This window comes from Antechinus flavipes, chromosome 5 (assembly GCF_016432865.1).
Source record: "Antechinus flavipes isolate AdamAnt ecotype Samford, QLD, Australia chromosome 5, AdamAnt_v2, whole genome shotgun sequence".
Classification (NCBI taxonomy): Eukaryota; Metazoa; Chordata; class Mammalia; order Dasyuromorphia; family Dasyuridae; genus Antechinus; species Antechinus flavipes.
The window spans coordinates 209699624-209727053 of NC_067402.1; the positions used below are offsets into that span (position 1 = coordinate 209699624).

At 36.2% G+C, this 27430-nt stretch overlaps 1 protein-coding gene across 1 annotated transcript in view; it reads left to right on the forward strand.

Moving 5' to 3' along the window:
- WIF1 (WNT inhibitory factor 1) overlaps window positions 1-26824 on the forward strand; it is a 112663-nt gene extending 85839 nt beyond the window's left edge. The window contains exons 7-10 of the mRNA XM_051963718.1: window positions 635-730; window positions 18099-18194; window positions 19206-19301; window positions 25887-26824. Of these exons, the coding sequence (XP_051819678.1) occupies window positions 635-730; window positions 18099-18194; window positions 19206-19301; window positions 25887-26008 (410 nt within the window). The 3' untranslated portion in view covers window positions 26009-26824. The remainder of the gene's footprint in view (window positions 1-634; window positions 731-18098; window positions 18195-19205; window positions 19302-25886) is intronic.
- The last annotated feature ends 606 nt before the right edge of the window (window positions 26825-27430 follow it).

Below are 27430 nucleotides of genomic sequence, written 5' to 3' on the forward strand. Positions count from 1 at the left end.
GGTAGTATGTGTATTATGTCTATATTACACAGGTAGTGCCACAATTTGAACTCAGATCTTCTGATTCCCACTGCTTTATTTTGAGATGCATTTCATTGATGAGAAAACAGACCTAGAGCAGGTAAATAACATGCCAAGGATCACTTTGGTAGTTAATAAGCCATTAGCAATTTAGACTCAGGTTCTTGATTCTCAATCTTTTGTTCACATTCTCCTGTAACACTCTCTGACAACAAATATTCTGTCAGTGGGTCTTAAACACCAAATTGAAGAAATTCTTTTAATTGATACAATTGCTAATATCAATACTGACCAAAAAAGTGTTTCTATTCTAAAATAGTAAGCAAATTTCAGCTGTTCAGAAAAGCACTCAAGAATGAACATTACTTTTAAAATCATATTTATCCTAAATTTAAGACAGATGTCAAACTAGAGGCCCTCAGTTGTGCAGCTGAATCAAATGGAAATGTAATTAGAAAATGTTGAACAAAATAAATAAAAACACAACATAGATGATGTTGATTTGTGGTTTTCTAAATCAATATATGGGTAGCAGGGATAAGTTTCTAATTTGAGTTTGAGGTCACTGGTCTAAACTCATTGTCTAAGAAAGTACTTTCTTATTATCCTTTAGCTAACTGTTCTACAACCTGCTTCAATGGAGGAACTTGCTTTTACTTAGGAAAGTGTATTTGTCCACCAGGACTGGAGGGAGACCAATGTGAAATAAGTGAGTACTTGATTCTCTGTATTTCGTTATTTTATAAAACCATAGAACTTCAGGCTTGGAAGGGTCCATGTGAATGACTTTACATTTAATTCTAAAAATATTTGTTGTCTGTTTTGTACAAAGTCCCACCCTAGCATTTTATATAGATCCTGCCTTATAGTAGCTGCATGTGCAGCTAGATGGTACAGTGGATAGAGTTCCAGACCTGGAGTTGGGAAGAATTATCTTGGTAAATTCAAATCTGATCTTAAATACCTATTAACTGTTATATCCTGGGTCTGTTTACCTCACTTTCCTCATCTGTGAAATGAGTTGGAAAAGGCAAACCACTCCAGTATCTTTGCTAAGATACCTAAGATATGCAAATGGAGTCATGAATACTCTAACATGACTGAAAAAGACTGAACATTGTAGCATGGGGATGACTCCTAGTTTCTGACTGCTATTTCAATGAACCAAAACTGGTTATTCCTCCCAAGAGGGAAAGACATCATTTAAAGGCCTATTGTGATGGATAGTTTGTCTCTCAATCTAGAATCAGAGGACTACCTGAAGGAAACTGACCTTATAGAGATGGATGTTTTAGGCTATGATAATACCACAAAGACTTCCTACTAAGGGATACAGAGATTATAACCTGTGTAGATTATATATGTACCCATATAGATGAAATCATGAAGATCTGAGACAAGGTACTGTCCTAGGTCCTGGGGATACAACAGTGAAATAAGCCAGGCATTAATCTCAAGGGAGCTTAAAATCACTAGCTATTGCTCTGAAGCCCTGAGCCTTCCACTGAGGGATGTTGCTGCAACCTTAAAGTGATCTGAGGGATCAGAAATTAGAAGTGACAGGAGAGGAGTGAGGACTTCAGCTTTCCAGGATGTCTCAGGTGCTTTGGCCATAGTTATGCTATAATTGATCCAAGGGGTCAATGCCCATTGAGACTTCATGACACCAGTAGTGAAAGGGACAAAGCCAGAAATAATGAACAAACGCTGGTGAAAGAGATGGTGTGGTTGTTTTGGAGACATGCACAGAGAGTAGTAGTCTATATTTCCAACTTATCTGGTTGCACATATCCCTTAGGGTCATACTTCTCCTAGGGTTGTACAGTCCCCACTATCCTAGAGAATAAAATAAAAATGCCTTAGCATGGCCTTCAAGGTATCAGACAGTCTGAGTCCAATTTATCTTTCTAAACTTATCTCATTTATTTCCCCTCACATACTATATATTCCTGCCAAATTAGATTTCTCTCTGCCCACTCCTCTGCCACTAGGGCCCCTAACACTGCTACCCCATTCCTGCTGGGGCTCTTATTGCTACTTTCTCTTCTGAGTTATGTGACTGCTAATTCCCATCACTAGTGCCTATTGGCCAGGGCATCCCTTTCCCTGGACAAATCGAGTAGCAGAGTGGATAGGGCATGGACTGAGAAAGCTGCTGTTGTTCAGTTGTTTTTCAGTCATACCTGATGCCTCACAACCCCATTTGGGGTTTTCTTGGCAAAGATATTGTAGTGATTTTCCATTTCTTTCTCCACCTTATTTTGCAGATGAGGAACTGAGACAAACAGGATTAAGTGACTTGCCTAGAGTCACACGGCTAGGAAGTATCTGAGATCAGATTTGAACTCATGAGTTTTGCTGATTCCAAACTCAGTTCCACTCTGCCACTTGTCCAAGAAGAGAGCCCAGGTCCCTCTGCGTCCCAACACATAGTGGCATTTAATAGATGTATATTGATTAGTTTGTTTGGATATTTGTTGCAGAGCTATTGCAAGAATAGACATTTTTTATTATTATTATAGCTTTTTATTTACAAGTTATATGCATGGGTAATTTTACAGGATTGACAATTGCCAAGCCTTTTGTTCCAATTTTTCCCCTTCTTCCCCCCACTCCCTCCCCAGATGGAGGTTGACCAATACATGTTAAATATGTTAAAGTATAAATTAAATATAAAATAAGTATACATGTCCAAACAGTTATTTTGCTGTACAAAAAGAATCAGACTCTGAAATAGTGTAACCATTGAAGGAAATCAAAAATGCAGGCGGACAAAAATATAGGGATTGGGAATTCTATGTAATGGTTCTTAGTCATCTCCCAGAGTTCTTTCGCTGGGTATAGCTGGTTCAATTCATTACTGCTCCATTGGAATTGATTGATTCATCTCATTGCTGAAGATGACCAGGTCCATCAGAATTGATCATCATATAGTATTGTTGTTGAAGCATATAATGATCTCCTGGCCCTGCTCATTTTACTCAGCATCAGTTTGTGTAAGTCTCTCCCGGCCTTTCTGAAATCATCCTGCTGGTCATTTCTTACCAAAAAATAATATTCTATAATATTCATATACCACAATTTATTCAGCCATTCTCCAATTGATGGGCATCTACTCAGTTTCCAGTTTCTGGCCACTACAAAGAGGGCTGCTACAAATATTGCATATACAGGTCCCTTTCCCTCCTTTAAGATCTCTTTGGGATATAAGCCCACTAGTAACACTGCTGGATCAAAGGATATGCACAGTTTGATAACTTTTTGAGCATAGTTCCAAATCGCTCTCCAGAATGGCTGGATGTGTTCACAATTCCACAACAATGTATCAGTGTCCCTGTTTTCCCACATAGCCTCCAACATTCCGCATTATCTTTCCCTATCACTCTAGCTAATCTGATAGGTGTGTAATGGTATCCCAGAGTTGTCTTAATTTGCATAAGAATAGAAATTTTAAAATGTTTTCTCACCCGGAGGTATACTCTTCTCCACATCACCTCAGTCCCTGGGGAAGAGTAGTTTCAGACATAATGCAATTTCTACTGCATTCTGCATATGGTATTTGTCCCACCGTATTTACTTTTGAAAAAAGCAGGGCCAATAGATTGATGAATGTGCATCTCTGCTACCTTTGTCCTGAGTCAAACTCATCCCTGGGGACTTCATTCCTTACTCTTTGGCTTCTACAAATCCCAACATGGCTCTAGCTCCTGGACTTCTGGTGGCTTTTTCTGCTGACCTTTTAAGGCTTGTAAAGTCATAGCCATCTCCAATAACCTTTACTTAGGAGCTGGACAGAATGGACTAGTTATTGGCTTTGTGCCAAACAATTCATTGTTTTGGTTCTTCAGGCCAAAATCTAGCAAATATGGAACTTCTTGCTGGACAGTACCTCTTTAAAAAAATTGTGAAAATCACTTATTACCGGTACACTGAACACATTCTTCAACACAAAGGACATAGTGGTTCATCCTGTTTTACGGGAGAGGAAGAGACAGAGCAAGAGACTTGTTTTGGCTGGTTAGTATTTTTGAATGAACTCAGTCTTATTAAAAAGACCCTAGTTCACCACATAGTGAACCAAACCAATTATAGGATGAATGTGCATGCTGTAAATCAGAAAGTAGCTTCTCCCCCTACCCTCCCCAGCCAGGACTTGTTATCATGTCTTTTCAGAAGAAGGTTACTCAGACTTTTTCACATGGGAATTGCTTCAGAAGAGCACACAACATATGTTCACCACCTCTCTGTTACATATATGTATATGTATCTATCATCTATCTGTCTATACACACAAATATATATATACCCACATGTGAGTAAATATACTTGTAAACATTTATGAATGAAATAAAATATATCTAACATGGATGATAAATGAAATAACCTTATATGAAGCACTTTATGAAATTTTAAATTATATATGTACATATGTATACATGTATATGCATGTATGTTTATATGTATTTGTGTGTGTATATATGTATACACACATACACACACACACACAGAGGTACCTAATACCTAGTACAAGTATTATCCTCATTTATTCTCTATGAAGAAATAGATTTAGAGAGGTTCCATATAGAAGCAAGTGGTAGATGCTGGGGGTAGAACTCATACTCAGATATTTTTTGAGAAATCTAGCCATGCTTTGTGGAAAATGGACAAAGAAAATAATAAATAATAAAAAGAACTTTTACATGGGAATATAGAAATATGTAAAAGGCATAATTATAAATGTATAAACTTACTTCCCCACACATATGAGAGGTGCAGTGTTACACACACACACACACACACACACACACACACACACCCTCTCACACACCCTCCATCTCTAGGGAGGAGGAGGGGATGAGCTTCATATCTCAAATTCCTATAAAGCACGTTCCCAGTTCCAAGTCCAAAATGCTCCTCAAATTCAGGTCTCAAGAGTGCTGATTTGTCCTGGCTTCCAGAAAGCTGCAGGGATCACCTCCAGTTAGTATCTGAACCTAAAGACAAAAATAGAGAACTGAAAAAACACTCCTAGACTCATTTCTCCTTCGCCAGGAGAAAAGAGAGGGAGAAGGGGATGTAAATTCATCCACTCTTATTGTTTCAATTCATGGTGTCCATGCTAAGTACAGCAGAGAGTTGGGGTGGGGGGGGGAGGATGAAAAGAGGCAAAGGGTCCATAGCTCTATTAGTTTTAATGACATTGCAGCCAGTCAAAGAGGGCTATCACCACCCATGAGATAAAGGAAAAATGGCTTCATGTTAGGTGAACAGGGCATGCTCAAGAGATCTCTCCCAGGTGCTTCCATATTAGAAATGGGCAGTGCTCAGAGAAGCTCAGATTACAAATAATTATAAGAATTCTGAGAAACAAGAGATCACTTTCTGCTGCTGTGAATCAGAACTGGGTTCAAAGCATTTATCAACATTAACCTAAAAACAAATTTAAAAGGCAATCCTCAAATTAGGCATGGACCCACACTTAACACCATATAACAAGATAAGATCAAAATGGGTCCATGACCTAGGCATAAAGATCGAGATTATAAAAAAATTAGAGGAACATAGGATAGTTTATCTCTCAGACTTGTGGAGGAGAAAGAAATTTGTGACCAAAGATGAACTAGAGACCATTACTGATCACAAAATAGAAAATTTTGATTATATCAAATTAAAAAGCCTTTGTACAAACAAAACTAATGCAAACAAGATTAGAAGGGAAACAACAAACTGGGAAAACATCTTCACAGTTAAAGGTTCTGATAAAGGCCTCATTTCCAAAATATATAGAGAACTGACTCAAATTTAAAAGAAATCAAACCATTCTCCAATTGATAAATGGTCAAAGGATATGAACAGACAATTTTCAGAGGATGAAATTGAAACTATTACCACTCATATGAAAGAGTGTTCCAAATCATTATTGATCAGAGAAATGCAAATTAAGACAACTCTGAGATGCCACTACACACCTGTCAGATTGGCTAAGATGACAGGAAAAAATAATGATGAATGTTGGAGGGGATGCAGGAAAACTGGGACACTGATGCATTGTTGGTGGAGTTGTGAACAAATCCAACCATTCTGGAGAGCAATCTGGAATTATGCCCAAAAAGTTATCAAATTGTGCATACCCTTTGATCCAGCAGTGTTTCTATTGGGCTTATATCCCAAAGAAATACTAAAGAAGGGAAAGGGACCTGTATGTGCCAAAATGTTTGTAGCAGCCCTGTTTGTAATGGCTAGAAACTGGAAAATGAATGGATGCCCATGAATTGGAGAATGGCTGGGTAAATTGTGATATATGAATGTTATGGAATATTGTTGTTCTGTAAGGAATGACCAGCAGGATGAATACAGAGAGGCTTGGAGAGACCTACATGAACTGATGCTAAGTGAAATGAGCAGAACCAGGAGATCATTATACACTTCAACAACGATATTGTATGAGGATGTATTCTAATGGAAGTGGATTTCTTTGACAAAGAGACCTAACTGAGTTTCAATTGATAAATGATGGACAGAAGCAGCTACAGCCAAAGAAAGAACACTGGGAAACGAATGTGAACTATCTGCATTTTTGTTTTTCTTCCCGGGTTATTTTTACCTTCTGAATCCAATTCTCCCTGTGCAACAAGAGAACTGTTCAGTTCTGCAAACATATATTGTATCTAGGATATACTGTAACCTATCTAACATATATAGGACTGCTTGCCATCTAGGGGAGGGGGTGGAAGGAGGGAGGGGGAAAATCGGAACAGAAATGAGTGCAAGGGATAATGTTGTAAAAAAAATTACCCTGGCATGGATTCTGTCAATATAAAGTTATTATAAAATAAAATAAAATAAAATATTAAAAAAAGAAAAATTTTAAAAAGAAACTCAAAAAATAAAATAAAATAAAAGGCAATCCTCAGTGAAGCAGTCATTAGACTCTCTTAAATCAGAAAAATCCTTACCCAAATGAAGGCCTTGTACAAAATCAGGAGTCATCTTGTTCTCTTGTGTTGGTATCTAGATAAAGGATCTTTTGTATGATTGGGGGAACAGAGAGAATATAGTGCATGAATGTTATTACCCAAATTTCAGGCTGACTTAACAGATTACTTGTTCACTGAAGTTAAATTCCTTATTAAAACTTTTCTTTCTTAAGCCTAACTTCCACCTTCTTTGTGGAACCCTTCCTTGATTCCTTCCACCTTTTATCACTCTTCCCAGCAATCTTTCTTTTGCTCCTATCACTGACAACTTGTATTTTTCTTCTATTATAACCCCAATAGAATATCATCTTGAGGCCAAAAATGGTTATATTTTGGGGTCCCCAGTGTATAGGGCAGTGTATACACATAGGAGGATCTTAGTAAATGTGTTTGTTTTCTGGTTCAGATCTGCAATTTCTTTTGTATAATTCACTCTGGGAGTGTAACCTCTCTTCACCAATGCAATTCATTGTTACCTGGTGAAAAACAATTTGCTGATGTATGTTCAGTCCCCAGTATGCACGAATGCTAAGGCTTAAATGACCCAGAGATTGGGCAGTGCCTTCCTCCCCAACCACTTGCTTGTTGGGTCCCTGCCCCTCATTCCTTACTCCTTCTTAGGCAATTCATAAGGTACTCTGATTTCAATAGTCCGGATTAGCCCGCTGTCTTGCCCCACAGGTAAATGATAAAATCCTACTTGTATCATATTGCTCTTTGTATAAGATGTATAAGGCTAGAGGTGTGGGGCTGTCTTGCCCCACAGGTAAATGATAAAATCCTATTTGTATCATATTGCTCTTTGTATAAGGTGCTAGAGGTCCCAAGAGTCATTTAAAATTTTTTTTCATTTAATAGTATTTTATTTTCTCCAATTATATATATATATAGTTTTCAACATTCACTTTTATAAGATTTTGACTTCCAAATTTTATCTCCCTCCCTTTCTTTCCTCCTCCCTCTAAGACAGCAAACAATATATATATATAGTCATTTTAAACATATTTCTTTATTAGTCATGCTGGGAAAGAAAATAAAAACAAAAGGGAAAAACCACAAGAAAGAAAAAAAACCAAAAAATTGAAAATAGTATGCTTCAATTCTTATTCAATCTTCATAGTTTTTCCTCTGGATGTGGGTGACATTTTTTATCCCAAGTCTAAAGAAATAGTCCTGGATCACCACATTGCTGACAAGAGTTAAGTCTATCAGAGCTGATCATCATACAATCTTGCTGTTACTATATACAGTGTTCTGGTTCTGCTCACCTCGCCAAGTATCAATTCATGTCTTTCCAGGCTTTTCTGAAATCAGTCAGCCTTGTCATTTCTTATAGAGAAGTAGTATTCCATTACATTCATATACTATATATAGCTTAATCAGCCATTCCCCAATTGATGAGATCCATTCAATTTCCAATTCTTTGTCACCACAAAAAAAAAAAAACCTGCTACAAACATTTTTGCACACATGTCCTTTTTCCTCTTTTTTGATCTCTTTGGGATACAGACTCAGTAATAGCACTGATGGATGAAAGAGTATGCACAGTTTGATAGCTTTTTGTGTACCAGAAGTCTTCATGTAGTTTTAAACCATGAAAAGTTGAAAACTGTACTATTTTTTGGAACATTCTCTGTGTAAATTTGAGACCTGAGTGGCTCTGAGACCTGTGGTGGTAGCACTCATTCTGCTGAATGCAAAACCACCAGCCTGGTTGTGTTCTGAGAACAATGGGAGGGGAGGTGGCCACCCATGCTGTTCCCCATTGGCATCTGTCCTCCTCCCATAACTACCATCCTTGTGGGACACAGTGTCCCTCTTTAGTGGGGCCTCCCTTCTCTCTTACTCTGAATACATCCTGGATATTTAATTGCTTAAAGGCATTGAGAGGTATGTGTAATTTGGTCTCTGGTCCTTCAACTAATAGTCCTAGGGACCTATAAATGTTTGTTCAATTGAATTCTTATGATCTTTTGAAGTTAGCTTGTAGTTTCTAAGTGGGCAACTAATTCATTTATTGATCTTTATGTACAAAATGAAACAACCAGATTTATTCTTGGTAGGGTGTTGTTGCCCAGATCCCTCCTCCTTTTTCTCCTACCAAGTATCCCTTATGAATAGTGGGCATTTCTTAGAAAAATGGTACGGGACAGAGGGGTGGTTTGTGGCCATTAAAATAGACAGAAACCCATCGTCCATGGAGATCTGGAACCCTTGACCCTGGCAGCCTCATTATCACAGAATTCTACCTGGAATATTAGCCACAGACAAATTTAATTAGTTGCTAAAACAGCTCACATTCTTTCTTTGAATTTTTATTAGTAATTCATTTAAATGCAGAGAGAACCACATTCTATATAGCTTAGGCAAAGGATCCCTCCCATTGATCTCAGTGTAGGGAAAAAAAATCATTACAATCATTTTTCTTTGTAGCTAATCTTTATGGACAGAGGTGTCTAGCACAGTTCACTGTGAATGAAGCTTATATTATTTCATATTCACAGAACATCCAGAGTCCAGAAAATAGACTATAATTATAGTCTAGTGAGCAAAGAGAATGCATTGTTTCTCCCTCCTCCCCTGGCTCCTGTGTCAGCCTAGGAAGCTGCTTTCCTCCCCTCCTTTTCAGTGTATGTGTTAATGGAAACTTGCAGGTCCTTATTTGTCCCAGCTGTGTTATAGCTATTGCAAACACCACTGTGTCTTGGTACAGTCACAGTGCCAGAGACACCAGAAAGTTCAAAGCCTGAAAACACTGACTTCTTTTTTTTTTTTAACTTTCAACCCCAATTTATTTGTTTTGTACTTGCAGTAGAATTTGAAATGATTTGAAAGAAGCCTTTATTTTTCTTTAATAGCGCTAATGTGTTATACCAATGATTTGCATAGGACATGGATCTTTAATTGTCAGGATGTGGTTTCATATCATTAATTATTCTTCTTTGATGAAGCTTGCTCTAATAGTCCCACTTAACTCTCATCACTTCTTGTCGCATTTAGAACTGACAGAGTAGGCAATTGATTCTAACTTTCTTTCTCGTGTCTTTATTTTCTCTCTCCATTTCAATTTCCAGCTTTATGTAAGAGTTGAATTTTCTCTTTATTTTATATGTCCTCACATATTTTGAATGAGATGGGATCTTAGAGATATTGCTAACTAATCACTTCTAGGATCTTCTAAAGAAATTCTTATTTCTATCAAAGTGATTCTTATTTCTATCAAAATTTCTAAAGAAATTCTTATTTCTATCTGTAGCATGCTACAGATAAATTAAAGGTACTCATTACAGCAATTAGAATAAAAGCTCTCTGAATTTTAGGAATTTCAAATGAGAATGGGGTCTTCATCAATTTCTCCCATCTCATTTCAATTTCTTCTTTTGAATGCAAGAGTCTCTCTAAATGAATGATTATGTGCTAACTTAGCATCAACACTAGAGAAGGGAAAAGGAAGGTTACACATAAGGCTTGTGTGTCCAAAAGAAATTTATTAAAGAATATTATTTACAGCTGGCTGGAGATGTGAGTTAGATGCTGCAGGCCTTTAGATCTGGGTCCAGATTTGGGTAATAGCATGGCATTTTCCTAGATTGGAGTGATGGTATGGCATATCCAAAGCTTCCCTTTTTTATAGGAAAAAATCCATCTCTGACATGAGGCATAAATGATCCAGGGTTTGATGGGGAATGAAGCATTATTGCACCTTTTGCTTCAATATCTATGTTCTGAGATATTTAATTACAGTTATTAATTGAGGAGAGTCAGAGGATAAGTCTGGAGAGTTTCCTGATTTATTCAATGTTAGCTGGCCAGGGCGGGGTGGGGGGTGTTGTCTTAGGTGCTATGATGCCATTTGGACCCAGATGCACAATTACCTATGGAATTTTTATTAGGAAATGAGGTAAGAACTTTCTTGGTTGGTTCTAGAAATAAAAGCAAAAGGCAGCAAGAAACAATTAACACTTACAGGATACCAGCCAATAGTCATGAATCTTTGCAGGGAATTTTATCACAAATTTTCTAGTTGATGTCAAGAGAATGGTCTTGTATTATTCTCTCAGAGTAAGGCTTTGAAGGAAAGGGAAGGATTTATGGCTTTTTCCTTCACGAATCTGCACACGGAATGCTAATTCATACTCCACAGGGAAAGGAGGAAACTTTTACAAGGAATCTAATGTTAAAGGAAAAAAGCCCCAGTGTATATAACATCTATGTGTTCATGTTCCCTATGGAAGGAAAAAGGAATAAACAATCACTTACTATATGTAAGGCACTGTACTAAATGCTTTGCAAATATCTCCTTTGAATCTAGTGACAATCCTATCAGGTAGATACTAAAATTATCTTTATTTAACAATTGAGAAAATCAAGGCAGACAGCAGTCACTTTTCCAGTATCATATAGGTCTTAAGTATCTGAAGCTCTTTATGACTCCAGGTCTAATTAATTCTCCATCTACTGAACCACCTGGTTGCAATATCAATTCCATTACAGCCCCCAGAGGAAAGTATACACAGAAAGTCCTAAGAAGTAAACATATCTCTATGCATGTAATAAGAAGGCTCAAGTAAACCTGAACCACACCTTATGAAATAAATCATGGAAATCACAATTTAATAGACCCTATGATAGAGGAAAAGATTGTGGAAATTGAGCCTGAGTTAGGAAGGGTTATTCACATGGCCCCATCTCCTTTCCTACCCCAAGCAGGAAAAAATATATATACAATAGGAAAGTTTAGACTCCTAATATTGTATTTAATCTCTTCTCATCTGGAGTCTGTTAAAGCAGAATGGCTCCCCAAATTTAAATCTGGTTGGATTCTGCTATTAAGCTTAAAGATATTAACATCTAAAAAGCTTGTTAGAAACAGCCTATCAACAAAAGCTAAGATATAGATTAGGTAGGGGAAGGAGATGATTGGGATTGTAATTTTAAGTTAGCAAACTTCCCAAGAAACTTGAATAACTCTCCAGTGAAAAAACCATTCAAATTATTTAAACTCAATTAGAAAAAAAAGATTTCTTGAACTGTCTTATCAAGTAATGCCTTCCTACCTTAGAAATCTCCCCTACTCCTTCCTTCTGAGGCAGAAGCAGAATTGGATACTTATTGGAACTGGAATCAGGAAAACCAAAGTTCAAATCTGACCTTAGACACTTACACAGGGGGTGACCTTGAGTACCTCAATTTTCCTCAGTTTCCTCAACAATAAAATGAGGGGTTTAATAATACATATTCAAAAGGTTGTTATAAGTATCATATGAATAATATTTATAAAAACACTTTTTACAGCACCTGGCACATAGTAGGTGGTATGTAAGTGCTTCTTCCCTCCTTCCTTTGCTCAAAAGAGAATCAAAATATCTAGAACTAGAAGAGGCATTATTTTCCAGTCCCTTTAATTTACAGATAAGCACACTGAAGCCCAATTGACTGAAGTTACATAGAAGAAACAATTCTAACCAAGAGAGAGATGACTTCAGAGCCAATGCTCTCCTCATCAAGCTTGCTGCTAGACTAGTATTAATAGTCTCACTCTCATCCAGAAATATTAGAAGACCTCAATTAAAATTCCATCTATGGAAATTACACAAACCATTTATCTTTCCTAGGTCTCAGGTTCCTCAACTACAAAATGAGGAAAGGTCATCCTACATGTCTTCTGAGGTCTTTTTCAACTCTAGAGCTATGATCCTGTAATCCTAATCTGTATTTATCTTACCATTACAAAATAGCTTTTTGGAAAATGGAGATCATTTCATCTGGTAGGAACATCGATAAGGACAGCTAGGTGACGCACTGGATAGAGTAGCAGGCCTGGAGTCAGGAAAATTCATCTTCCTGACCTGCACAAATGAGCTGGAGAAGAAAATGGCAAACCACTCCAGAATCTTTGCTGGAGAAAACCCCACATGGGGGACAGAAAGAGTCGAATACAACTGAAATGACTAAACAATGAGAAACATAGGTGGAAAGGTAGGAGTAGAAAATCTTGAAGGCTGGCAATATATAAGCTTGCCAACTGAATATCCCTCATCTCTGCTTCACTTTTTGTTCATCCTTTCATATAAGCCTGGAAGTGCAAAGATTAAATCATCAAGGCCAATTAGAAGAGGTGAAGTGTAAAGGTAGGGAAATGACCCTTATATAATAGAGTAAATAGACCATTAGAACAAGAGTCAAGAGAATTGTATTTTAAAATTTGCTGGGACACTTAGTAGAACACTGAGTATTTTAACTTTGCTGAATTTCTGGAAGTTAGACTGGCTTCAATCTGAACTAACACTAATCAGCTAAGAAGGTGAAAAAAAGTAAAAGACACCAAAATTCCTCCCCATTTTCTGTTCATGAATTTTAAAATAAAATTTTCCTGAGGAATAATTTCTTCATCCATATTTTAGGGAATGGTGGTGTGTTCTTTTTGGGAGAATCAGGTAATTCTGGAGTCAAATACCTGAGTCAGTTTTATGTGCTGAAAGGCTAAAATATTTATTGTTGTTCAGTTGTGTCTGACTCTTTGTGACCTCATTTGGGGTTTTCTTGGCAAAGATACTGGAATTTCTCCAGCTCCAGCTTATTTTATAGATGAGGAAACTGAGGTAAGCAGGATTAAGTGACTTTCCCTGTATCATATAGCTATTAAGTATCTAAAGTTGGATTTGAACTCAGGATGATGAATCTCCCTAGCTCCAGATCTGGTACTATATCTACTATATCACCTAGTATTTATTAGGAAGTAAAGAGAAATTATCACTTCAATATTCAAAAGATGTAGAGCTGAAAAAGACTTCTAGATTAGATTACTGATATTACAGAAGAGAAAACTGACAGATTAAATGATTTGGACAAGGCCATACAAGCATAAGAGCTAGAATTTGAACTTACATATTTGACTCCAGAATCAGTATACTTTATACTTCTGCCCATTGTTTTTTTGAAAATCATTTATCTTCATAATGACATAGCTGGTGATAAGGTAAGTTTTTTGTTTGATTTATTTTTATTTTGCTGAGGAGTGAGAGTGGATGGTGGGAAAGGCATAAAACTACCTGGCATAGACTGGGTTTTAATTTACATTTTAGGAGATTGTCTAATACAGAGCTTCTTAAATTTTTTCCACTCATGACTCCTTTTCACCCCAAAAATTTTTACATGACCCCAGGGATATAGGTATATAAAAAAAAGGTAAACAAATCAAACATTTACTGATAATAAATCATAATTTCACAACCCTCACTTTCACTTTTCATGATTCCACATAAGGTTGGAACCCACAGTTTAAGAAGTTTTGATCTAATATATCACCAAGGCTAATAGTTCTTTGGATAGAAGTTTAAAAGTATCGGTTATACCAGAAGTACATAGAGAATGTTTTTCAATTTTACCCAAAGCTAGCAAAATCTCTCTTTCAGGCTTAGTAGTTGAATAAAGGAGGTTTGTAAGGTACATAGTTGCAATTCCTCTTTCAGAAATTTCTCAGGTTAATTGAACCTTATTTAATAGGATGTTTGAAAGTAAACTGGGCCCCTAATGGCAATTAGAGAGTTTTGTTGTTGTTCCAGCAATCTGATTAATTATTGAATAGGTCCAAAAGTTTGAAGAGTGGGAAGAGGAAGGAGTTCATAATCCTATAGGTGCTATAATGTTTCCTTCCTCAGGCAAATATATAGGTCCTCAGACCTGTGATTCTATCTTCCCAAGACATTAACTAGCCACGAAGAATGGAATGGGGGATGGAGAATAAAAGCTTTTTAAAGGAGGGAAGTTGTTTGAAACCACAGTTTCATTCCTTCTCTGTGTGTATATCAGAGGCTTTTTCAATGAATATTAAACAAAAAAAAAAAAGGTGTGAGGGGGGAAATAACATATTTGAAGCCTTGAGCTATGAAAAGCTAATAATTGGTAAGTCCTGAATTTTTTTCCTCCAAGTTCCTTGATGTGGTTTCCAATCTGAATGGTCTATACTGGGCTTAATCTCCCTCTTCTCTCTTGAAAAATTCTGCCACAGAATGGTTAAAGTAAATTCCAGAGAAGAATAAAAATAGGCATATCATTATGATATCTAAAGTATCTTCTCAATTCAAAGTTCTATGAGGCTACAATTTATGAGATTCCAGAAAAACCTGTTTGGCTTAAGAAGAAGATAGATGCGTGATGAGAAACCTGGATCATTCAGAGGACTATACAGATTTCTTCAAATATAATTGTGTCCTACTTTAAGAAAATTTGACATACATTGAAATTTAGGAAATTTGAAATATTTATTTTCTTTAAAAAAAAAACCTTCATCTTTGAAAAAAAGTATTGGCTACATGAATCTCATAAAAAATGCATTCTCTTAATACAACCAGAATGAGATGACCAGAATAAAAAATTCATCATTAATTGTTTGATGTTCATTGGAATTAAGCCTGCAGTGGCGTGAGATTGAATAAATGAAGATATTTGCTAATCTTTTATGATGTGCTAAGAATACTGCTAAACTCAAAATAATTTTAAAAATCAAATTGTGAAATTTATTTGTGATTTTTGATATAGAACTTGTACAGAAAGAGGACAGGGAGATCTATGATGATCATTACTAATAATTATAGTAATAATTAAAAATAACTGGTAGGCCTTAAACTTATCAGTGAGTTAGGGGCATGTCTATTCTAATATATGAAAATTTCCTCCAACAGAAAGAGCAGATAAGAACAATTTTGTTCCAGTGGCCATGAAGGTGCCTGAAACAGGTGGTATGGAATACCTAGAACTTGATGAAATGTTGAAGGTGCCAAAGTCATTTACTGTATGTTGGGCAATTGCCAATCATTTTGATTTTTATCTTGTCACCGACAACTCTGCCTCATTTAAAATCATTATGGCATCATTGGTTGTCTTCAAAAATAAAGGAAGAACAAGAAGTCATAGTTATAATAATAGCAATGATAATCATAATGCAGAAACCAACAAAGAACTCTGGCAACAGATAAGCTGGATAAGGCAAGTCCTGTTCTCAGGGAATTTATATTCTAATAGGGGAAAACCTGACCCTAAGAGTGAGCTTTAGTAGCATAGTCATCCCTTTGAGGAAACACCCTAAATTGCCACCCTGGGTTCAGGCAAGGTGAATGAGCCAGCCGCAGCTCAGGAAAAGAAGGTCTAGAGAGATTTAAAGTGAGTTCCACTTTGAAATTTATGAAGGGATATGAGTTTATTAAATTTATTAGGAACAAAATCTTATGTTTTTATGCTTATGTTCAAGAAATCTACTTTAAAAGTCCCTTCTCTCCCCTCCAAAAGAAATCAATTTCAAAAGTATAAAAAAGTGGTGACATAGTTAAATTGTCTATATGAAAAAGGTCTTGGGGTTTTAGTGGACTTCAAGTTCAATAAGAATTAGTAGGGTGATATAATAGACAAAAAAGCCAATGCAATTTTGTGCTGCATTAAGAGAGGTACAAGGAGGTGACCATACTAAGTCTTGGTCAATCTACATTTGGAGTATTGTCTTTAGTTCTGAGTACCACAGTTTAGAAAGAACATTTATAAGGTAGAGAGCCACTAGAATGGACATACGTCAACTGGAGTGGAGTCTATGCCAACTGAAAAAACTGTGAATGTTTATTCTGGAGATGAGAAAGCTCAAGGGGAACATAAAAACTGTCTTCAAGTACTGGAAAGGTTTTTTTGTAGAAATGGGATAAGACTTGTTCTGTTTATTCCTAAGTGGTGAAACTAGGAATAATGATTTGATATTGCAAAGAAGCAAATTTTAAGTGTCGTTTCAGAAACATATTTCCTGATGATTAGAATTCTCCCAAAGGGAAATGGGCTACCTTAAGAGGTGTTGGGTTCTTTGTCCTATAACTTCAAGCAAAGGCCAGACAAAAATTTGGTTATTATCATAAAGAAAATATTCTTTTTCAGATATGGGATGGACTGTATGTCCACTGAGATCTCTTCCAACTTCTAACTTCTTTGATTCAGTTTGCAAAACTTTGATAGACATAAACTACTTTTATTTATAATAATAGCTTTTTGATTTTTATCTTACCACTGACAACTTTGTACAACTCTGCCTCATTTAAATCACTTTGACACCACTGATTCTCTTCAAAAATGAAGAAGAAATCATAGTTACAGTAATAATAATAGCAATGATAACCATAATGCAGAAACCAACAAAAAGCTCTAACAACAGATAAGCTGGGTAAGGCAAGTCCTGTTCTCAGGGAATTTATATTCTAATAGGGGAAAGCCTATTTTATTTTCAAAATTCATGCAAAAATAGTTTTCAACATTCATCCTTGCAAAACCTTGTGTTCGAGATTTTTCTTCCTCCCTTCCCCTCACTGCTGTCCCCTAGATAGCAAATAATCCAATTTAAGCAAAACATGTACATTTCTTCTATACACATTTCCACATTTATCATACTGCACAAGAAAAATCAGCTCGAAAAGGGAAGAAAGTGGGGGGGGGAAGCCAGCAAACAACAATGAAAAAGGCAAAAATACCATGCTACAATCCACATTCAGTCCCCACAGTTCTGTCTCTGGGTACAGATGGTTCTCTCCATCACAAGTCTATTGGAACTGGCCTGAATCATCTCATTATTGAAAAGAGCTACGTCCATCAGAATTGATCATCACATAATCTTGCTGTTGCCTTGTACAATGATCTCCTGGTTCTACTTAGCATCAGTTCCTGTAAGTCTCTCCAGGCCTTTCTGAAATCATCCTGCTGGTCATTTCTTACAGAACAATAATAATCAACATTCATATACCATAATTTATTCAGCCATTCTCCCACTGATGGGCATTCATTTAGTTTCCAGTTCCTTGACACTACAAAAAGGGCTGCCATAAACATTTTCCCTTTTTAATGATCTCTTTGGAATACAGGCCCAGTGGTAACACTGCTGGATCAAAGGGGTATGCACAGTTTGACAGCCCTTTGGGCATAGTTCCAAATTGCTCTCCAGGATGGTTGGATCAGTTCACAACTTTAATTGATTTGCCTAGGATCATACGAGTTATGCCCATGGCAAGAACTGATCTCAGGTCTAGGACTAGCTATACTAGATGCCTTTTAATATATGATTTTCTCTTTTAGGCAAATGTCAGCAAACCTGTAGAAATGGTGGTAAATGTATTGGTAAAAATAAATGCAAATGTTCCAAAGGCTACCAAGGAGATCTCTGTTCTAAACGTGAGTACCTGATACACTTAATCTACTTGGTTAAGGGGTAAATAAAGGATGTCTCCTGGAATATCACTTCTGTATTTGCTATATGTTATTGCTACACTGGTAACATTTTAATTTGTTTTCACTAATGTGTCAGTTTTATTTATGTGGGTTCTTAGAGTTAGGTAAACTCCAAGCTTATGAAGAAGAAGAGAGGAGAGAAAAGAAAAGCAGGGGAGAGGAGAAGAAAGAGAAGAGGAAAGGGAATTGGGAATAAAAAAAGAAAAAGGGATAAGGGGGAAGGACAAAGGGAAGAGAAAGAAAAGAAAAAGGAGAGAGAAGAAAAGGAGAAAAGAAAAAATAGTAGGGGAAGGAAGGGAGAAAGGGAGGAAAGAGAAAAGGGAGGAAAGAAAAAGAGAGAGAACAGAGAGAAGGAGGCAAAGAAGAGAGGGAGGGAAGGAAGATGAAAGGGAAAGAGGGGGAAAAGAGAGAGGGAGGGAGAGAAGGGATGGGGGAATGGAGAAAGGGAGGGAAAGGAGAGAAAGAGGCAATGGAATGAGGAAGGAAAGAGAGGGAGGATGGAGAGAGAGAGAGAGAAAAAGACAGAGAAAGAGAGAGAGATAGAGAGAGGGATAGAGAGACAGAGAAATAGAGAGAGACAGAGAAAGAGAGAGAGACAGAGAGAGAGAGAGAGACAGAGAGAGAGAGAGAGAAGAAAGAGAGCAAAGGAGGGAAGGGAAAGAAAGAGGGAAAATACATATAAAGCTTTCTAAAGATAATAAACTTCCTAAAAGATAATCCTGTGTCACTGTCCTGCACTGGGCATTGAGCCGCCTTTTGTGGCCACACGGCATCATGCATAGTTTAATCTCTTAGGTAACTGAGAGGACTTAAGGAAAAAACCTCTCCTCACCCAAGTGAGAGGGATTAGGCCAAAACTAACACATTGTACAGAGCAGCAGGAAAAGTAACTGTGCAATTTGGACCGAAAACAAACATTCAGAAAGCTTTCTTTGTGCTATTCTCTGATTCTAGCTGTCTGTGAGCCTGGTTGTGGAGCACATGGGACCTGCCAGGAGCCCAATAAATGCCAGTGTAGGGAAGGCTGGCACGGACGACATTGCAACAAAAGTGAGTAGGAACTGATATATGTTAGAGCGTGCCCCAGAATTTCCCTTAACTTTCTGTTACTCACATCCCACTGGCTCCAGAGGTGAAGCTATCTTGTAATTAAAAACTGCCTCCAGTTAAAGTAACTTTTGACTCACTGATGCAACGGATTGCAAACGATGAAATACTTGTTAGTCATAATTTAGATCTATTTAAATCAAATTTGAAATTGGCATTCCAATGGCCTCGACTCTTTAGCATACAGGTCTTCTATGGAATTTTAAAATGACACTGTGCCCATGGAACATTGAGATATTGTACAACGGATGTAGCAATTTTAACAGTGAATTGATGAAAAGTTGTAGGTAGGGTCAAAGATACAGTTATCACTTCTACATCTCAACTTTCCCATCTTGGTTTCAATATACTGTGGGTCAGCATAAAAAATTAAATGGGAATTTGGGGAGAATTTTGCAGAAGCCACAAATAACACACAAAAGTCATCAGACAACACAAGTTTAGAAATTCAGAAATGAACATATATACATGGTATTATATAATAATAACCCAAATTTTATAATAAGGTACTGTAAATATCCCATAAAAGAAAAAAAGAAAAATTTTCTGGTATGAAGGGATGGACAAAAAATTTTATGTGGATTTTCTAGATCACAGAGGGTGGGGGGAGGAGCACATCCCTACTCATGATGTGGAAGGGATAACTGTAGTTTTGGTAGTGTTTGGGTAAACCCACTGAGGGAAAAATGAAATTTGGGAAAGCCTATGCAGGTAATTTAAGTAGGCTCAAAATCAAACAGATATCACAGAAATCCTTTGTTTAAAGGATCACTAAGGACTAGCAAGCCTGGACATTTAGAGCCAATCTGGAATAATTATAGATTTAGACTAAAAGGTGAATTCAGCAGTTATTTTTTTCCTACTCACAACCTTTTCAATCGAGTAATTTTTACATGACTCTGAATATAATAAATGTATGTGTATTACACATATACAAACATATAATAGATATAAAATAAAACATTTATTGATAATAAATCATAAAGAAATTCATTTTAAAACAATTCTTTGTTATACATATAATTTTTTCCTTTTTTAAAAATGAAAGCAAATTTGCATACTAATGAGATGGATGTGCTTGGGTTTTTTTGACATAAAGAATGAAATCTTGGCAGAATATTTGACACCTTTTACTGTGGTCAAATTTTTCACAACCCTCACATTCAGTTATATGACCCCACACGAGGTCACAACCCACAGCTTAAGAAGTTTTGATCTAGTACAATGATATCAAATGCAAGTACAAAGGGCCACCAATCTATATAAGAAGGTCCTTGTAGCCCCCATATTGACAGTTTAAAATGGAATATTATCAATATTGTGAGTTTTTAAAATTTATTTTGCTAAATATTTCCCAATTATATTTTAATCTGGTTTAACTGCAATCATGAGTATTTGGGAGTTTGTGTGTGTGTGTGTGTGTGTGTGTGTGAGAGAGAGAGAGAGAGAGAGAGAGAGAGAGAGAGAGAGAGAGAGAGAGAGAGAGAGAGAGACAAAGAGACAGAGAGAGACAAAGAGACAGAGAGAGACAGACAGACAGACAGACAGACATAGAGAGACACCTCTGAACTAGTACAATCCCTTTGCTTTACAGGTAAAAAAAAGATCATAGAAAGCCTAGAGAAGTTAGGTGATTTGCCCAAGATCACAAAGCTAGGTTTCTAACTCAGGTCCTGGGACTCCAAATTCAGCAATAATGCCTCATCCTTTTAAAATGCAAGCACAATATCCTGTATCAGACTGCTTAACATTTCAGAGAGAGGGTAAGAGAGAAAGGGAAGGATAGAATTTAGAATTCAGAACTAAAAGAAATGTTAAAAATTGTTTTACATATAATTAGAGAAAATATTACTTTAAAAAATAAACTGGATAAATAAAAAAGAAAAAGAAAAGACAGAGATAAATACACACTGGATATCCCTACCTCTATTAGGTTGGAAGCACAATGGCCACTCATTAGCTAGTTCTATCTGCATAGGAGCTTTAACCTGCTTCATATTAGATTTAAACAGATTCTCCCCATGCCCAATTAGTTTAATTTAGAGTATCTCCTAAATTCCCATCTCAAGAGATTGCTAATCTGAGCCTCAGCCTTAGGGATTACAGATGGCCAATATACCAGCTGATGATCATACCTTTGCAGATGATCAAGATGAGACCTAGAGAACTTGTATCAATTATACTGGACCATATAACAAATAAATGATAGACTTCAAATAAATTAAAACTCAGTGCTGATTGACTTGGAATTTTAACTGAAATTCTCTGATTATAAATTCTGTGGCTTTTCCCATCGCATTACTCTAACTATATAATTCATATTTCTATACTTCTTTTTGTACAGTCATTTCAAACATGGCTGACTGTGATCACTTTTGGGGTATGCTTAGCAAAGATACAAGAGTGATTTGCCACTTTCTTTTCCAGTTTATTTTACAGATGAGGAAACTGAGGCAAACAGCATTAATGACTAGCTAATCACACAATTAGTAAATGTCCAAAGTCAGATTTAAATTCAGATCTCTCTGACTTCAGTCATGACACTTTATCCACTGACACTTATTAAACACTGACTATGTACCAGGTACTGAACTAAATAATGAGAACACAAAGAAAGGCAAAAATAATCCTTGAGGAATTCACAGTTTGATGAACTCTATGATTTGTAAAGCACTAGACATGTACTAGTTAATTTTATTTTCACAACTCTGTGAAGTACTTATTACTATTTCCCCTATTTTATTTTTTTCTAACAAATTTATTTATTTTTAATACACATTATTTTATGAATAATGTTGAGAGAGAAAAATCAGAGAAAAAAGGGAGAAAAACATGGGGAGAGATTTTAAAAATAAAACAGAAAAATAAAGTAAAATTGCATGTGTTGATTTACATTCAGTCTCCTTAGTTCCTTTTTTGGATGCAGATGGCATTTTCTATCTAAAGTCTATTGGGATTACTTTTAGATACTGAACCACTGAAAAGAACCAAGTCTTTCATACGTGATCATCCCACATTCTTGCTGTTAATTGTGTACAATGTATTATTGGTTCTGCTTGTTTTGCTCAGTATCAGTTCCTGTAAATCTTTCCAGACCTTTCTAAAATCAGCTTGTTTATCATTTTTATTAAAACAATAATATTCCATTACTTTCATATATTATAACTTATTCAGCCATTCTCTAATTGATGGACATTTACTCATTTTCCAATTCTTATTCACCACAAAAAAGAGCTGCTACAAACATTTTTGTACATGTGGGTCCTTTTCCCTCCTTTATGATTTCCTTAGGATACAGACCCAGTAATGGCATTGCTGGGTTAAAGATTATGCAGTTTTATAGCCCTTTGGTCATAGTTCCAAATTGCTCTCCAGAATAGTTTGATTAGTTCCCAACTCCACCAACAATGCATTAATGTCCCAGTTTTCTCACATCCCCTCCAACATTTATCATCTTTTTCTGTCATTTTAGCCAATCTGAGAGGTGGGAGGTAGTACCTCAGAGTTGTTTTAATTTGCACTTCTCGAATTAATAGTGATTTGGAGTAATTTTTCATATAGATGACTTTAATTTCATCATTTGAAAATTGTCTGTACATATCCTTTGATCATTTATCCATTGTATTTCCCCTGTTTTAAAGACTGAAAAAAACAAATAACTGATCCTAGAAGTACTTAAGTGACTAGTCCAGAGGGACAGAGTTAGACATAGAATTTTAACTTTGTTTCTTCTCCAATACTCTGTCCCCTGTGTCATTCAGTCTTTCCAGTATTTTTACCTCAATGATATGGACCCATCTTCCATTTATAGATAAGAAAACATGGCTTTCATGAGCGCTAAAAGGGAGAGCAAGAAATGTTATTTACCTTGATGTGATTAATACTTTCACAACTCTTGAGTTCCCAAGTCAGAGGATAGTTTACCTACTCCAAACTATGAGAAAAAAAGTGGGGGAGCAGAAGAAGCCATCATCTACATAGGATGATTTGATCAGGACTGAAGTAGTCTGAATTGACTGAAAAAAATTGGCCAAAAAAACTGGCAAAGAATATTCCAAATAGTCCCATCCATAGTCTCCTCCACCCATTGTTATGACATGATATCTGAAATTCCCTCCATTAGACTTCTTTCTTTGAGGATAAGGCATTGTGTACCCAGAACACTATTAAAAAGCAACTAAGTAATCCAATTATGCTAGCACATCAGTCTTTCAACACTCCCTCAGGTCCCGAGGAAACAGGGCATAGGCAAATTTGGATTTGGGGATAGAGAGTGATAGAGAAATTTTGGGATGTGTAGTGCTATCAAGGAAAGGAAGATCTCAGTAAAGCAAAACCCGAACAGGTTCTGGCCATATAGACAGAAGCATGAGAATACTGGACACCTGGATGGGGACAGGAGAACCCTGACAATGTAATCTACTTCATAACTTTACCCAGAATCATCCTTTTCTCAAAGGGAAATGGGTGGATTTCAGGTGGCAGACTTTGTTTTTATCCTGGTATGTTCCCTGGTGTGGTATGGTACTTCATGTTGTTTTCAACTTTGGATTTTATATACACTAGAAAGTCAAAACTGCCAAACAAGACACCAATTCTGACTTAATCAGTGGCATAAACTTACTTTTATCTTGTTTTTTTCATTTTTAATAAGCCTTCACTAGTGTATCTTTAAACTTTTTTCCATCAAAAAATATAAAATTTATTAAATGACATTTCGCTGCTTGCAAAAGAAATGTCATTAAAATCAAACAAAATTGGTTTCCATACAGGAAGGTGTTGCTGGCACGGCCCGATTTTCTGGATTTGGGGGAAATGCATTTAGTGAATTGAATTAGAATTAAGAACTGATATCAAGCTAAGAGATCTCCTAGATCATCTAGATCAATTTCTTTATTTTACACATGACAAAACAGACCTAGTAAGGTCACAACTTGACAAGGTCACAAGGTTCCAGGGCAAATATTTGAACCCTGGTTCTTTGACTCCAAACTCAGCAGTCTTTCATCTGAAATAGCCTGCCTTCCTATACTGAAAGAACCCACTCTAAGAATTCACAGACAGAATTGGAGCAAGTCGAACTACTTGGAATAGTAATAGCTGAATATCTGACATTTATATAGCGAATTAAGGTTTGCAAAGCACTTCCAAAGATGAAATTATTTGAGCCTCACAAGAACTTCATGAATTAGATGCCATTATCTTCCCCATTTTACAGATAGAAAAACTGAGGCTTAGAAAGATTAAGTGCTCTCAGGATCATACAACTAAATTGCTTCTCATCTAGCAGGTTTTCCATGGCACCAATTGGTTCCCAATATATTGCTATCACTGCCCTCCTGGCCTGGGCTGGTAGGAAGGGAATTCCCAAACAGATACAATCCCTACCCCATCCCCACCCTTATTTCCATGAGCATGAAAGTCATTATTGAGAATAAGCTCTTTAGAATTATCTTTTTAACTCTACTGGTGAATAAGCACTAAATTCATCCAGAATTATTACTGTTTTTCATTTTGGCTATTTCTATGGCTCTAGTAGTAGACCCAGGGGCAGGGTGTTATAGTGTGACCCTGGATGAGCCATTAAACCCTTCCTGCCTCAATTTCCTCACCTGTAAAAGGAGCTGGAGGAAGAAATGGCAAACCATTCCAGTATCTGCCAAGAAAAACCTCCAAAAGGGTCATTCAAGTGAACAATAAAATAAATATAGTCATTTGGGAGCAGAGAGGAAGGAAAGAGTACAAAATAATTCTTATCACATAACTTAAATTGATTATCAAGTGGAGCAAAAGAAGGGCTATGATCAGATTGCAGAGGTTAACATTCTCATTTTGTAAATCAACATTATGAATTTAATGGCCCTTGGTTGAAAAATACGCATTTCTTTTCAACCTCATAATTGCCCTTGACATCGATAAGAATTCCTAGGATATCCAATCCAACATTTTGCTTATCAAAATTATGTTACTCTGGCAGGGACTTCGTATAAAGATAAATCTGATTTGATAAAATCAATCACATCACAATTCAAAGAACTCCTGTGAACTTGTACGTATCTATGTAACATTAGGCAAATCACTTCTCTGGACCTCAGTTTCCTCATCATCTATCTGTAAGGTGAAATGTTTGGACTAGATCATAAGTTCTTAACCTTTTTTTTTTGGTCTCATGGAACCCTTTGGCAGTCTGGTGATAGCTCTCCTCAGAAGGATGTCTTTAAATGCATAAAATAAAAATACATGGGATTACAAACTAAATCAATTATATTGAAATACAACTATCAAAAAATACATTTTTTTTAAATTCATGGACCCCAGACTAAGAACCCTTTTATCAGATGACCTCTGACATCCTTCAATTCAAAACTGGTCCCACAGTTCTCACTCAGGTAGCTCCACATTGTGGTTTTTGTGGCCAGGCCAGTTGGGCCAGAAAGGGAAAATGGATTCCATCAGAATGGTTCCCCATGAACCTGAAGGGTCTGTTTTTGTAGTTTCTTTTCTCTTAAACTGTGGTTAATTTTTCAGGGTACGGAGCCAGCCTCATGCATGCCCTAAAGCCACCAGTTATCAAGCACAGACAGCACACGCCTTTACTTAAAAAGGCCGAAGAGAAGCATGTTCCACCTGAATCCAATTACATCTGGTGAACCCCCAGCATCTGAAACGTTTTAAATTACACCAAGTTCATAGCCTTTGTTAACCTTTCATGTGTTGAATGTTAAAATGCTGTTCATTACAGGGAAGAATACTGGCCTGAATTTTATTAGCTTCATTATAAATCACCAAGCTGAATTTCCTTTTAAGTCTTCTATGTGCTTCTTTAGCATGATGGTATAGGTCTCATTTCGATTCTTTTTAACGACATTTCTATTAGAAAGTCCATTGACCAGGTTAAACTTAGCTGCAGATGATTTTCCAAAACTGAAAATGCAAAGAGAAGCTAGGAGATTGGGGCACATTATAGAGGGGCACCCTTGACTTAAAACACACACACATCATAGAGATAGATTGGGCAAGGCAATGATTGCTATGATTGGCTACTATGTTTTGTTCTTTAAAAAAAAAAAACCCTTTATTATTTAGATACAGATTTAAATGTCAGTTATTTAAATCTAAAAATCAGATATTTAGATCTAAACATTAGACATTTAAAGCTATGTTACTTTTTAAAGAAAAATGAGTGAATGAAGAAAAAAGGGGAAAAAATGAATGAAATTTTTTAAAATCTTAGCACAATATTTTGATTTTCCTGTTTTTCCTGAATTCTCAGTATTAAAAAACATTCTTTTAAGTCACATTTATACAATATAATATATTGTATACAGCAAAGTAGAAATATAATGTATGAATTTTTGCATTGGCTTGAAGCAATATAATATATTGTAAACAAAGCACAACTCGTGTAATAAACTGTATACTGACTGATATGTATAAAATAAAGGTGAGGCTTTAATTTTCTCAAAGATTGCATGATGTGGTTTTTATATATTGTAATTATATATTTATATTTTATATACTTTATATATTGTAATTAATCTCATGTGTAAGAATTTTATATGTTAGAATTATAAGTAGCCATTCTCTTTTCTTAATAGAAGTTGGAGACTGTAGATACAGAATATACTCATCAGTGTGTTGGTAAACAATCAGATCTGGGAGGGGGGACTGTACCAACACCACATTTAAGTTTAACCTGAATTACTAACGCTTCATCATTTTCACAAGTTTAGACAAACAACAAAATAATAAATTAATCTCTGACTTATAGCATTTGCCAATTTCCTAGGTATAAGCACTAGCACTGGAAATTTAACAACTGATCTTTGCAAGCTGATATGAGCTGGCTTCAGCTCACCCCTGAATACAACAAACACTGTTAGAAACAGCTTTTGTATCGGTGGGTTTTGCCGAATTGCTTTTTTTCTTAAAAAAAAAAAAATCTGTTTCAGGGGATGACTGGCTGAAGAGGAAAATGGGGAGCAATGTATTTAGAAATAAAGTTTAAAAAGATATTAATAAAAACAAATTTTAAAAATTGGATGTATGAGCAATAGGAGACATTTATTATG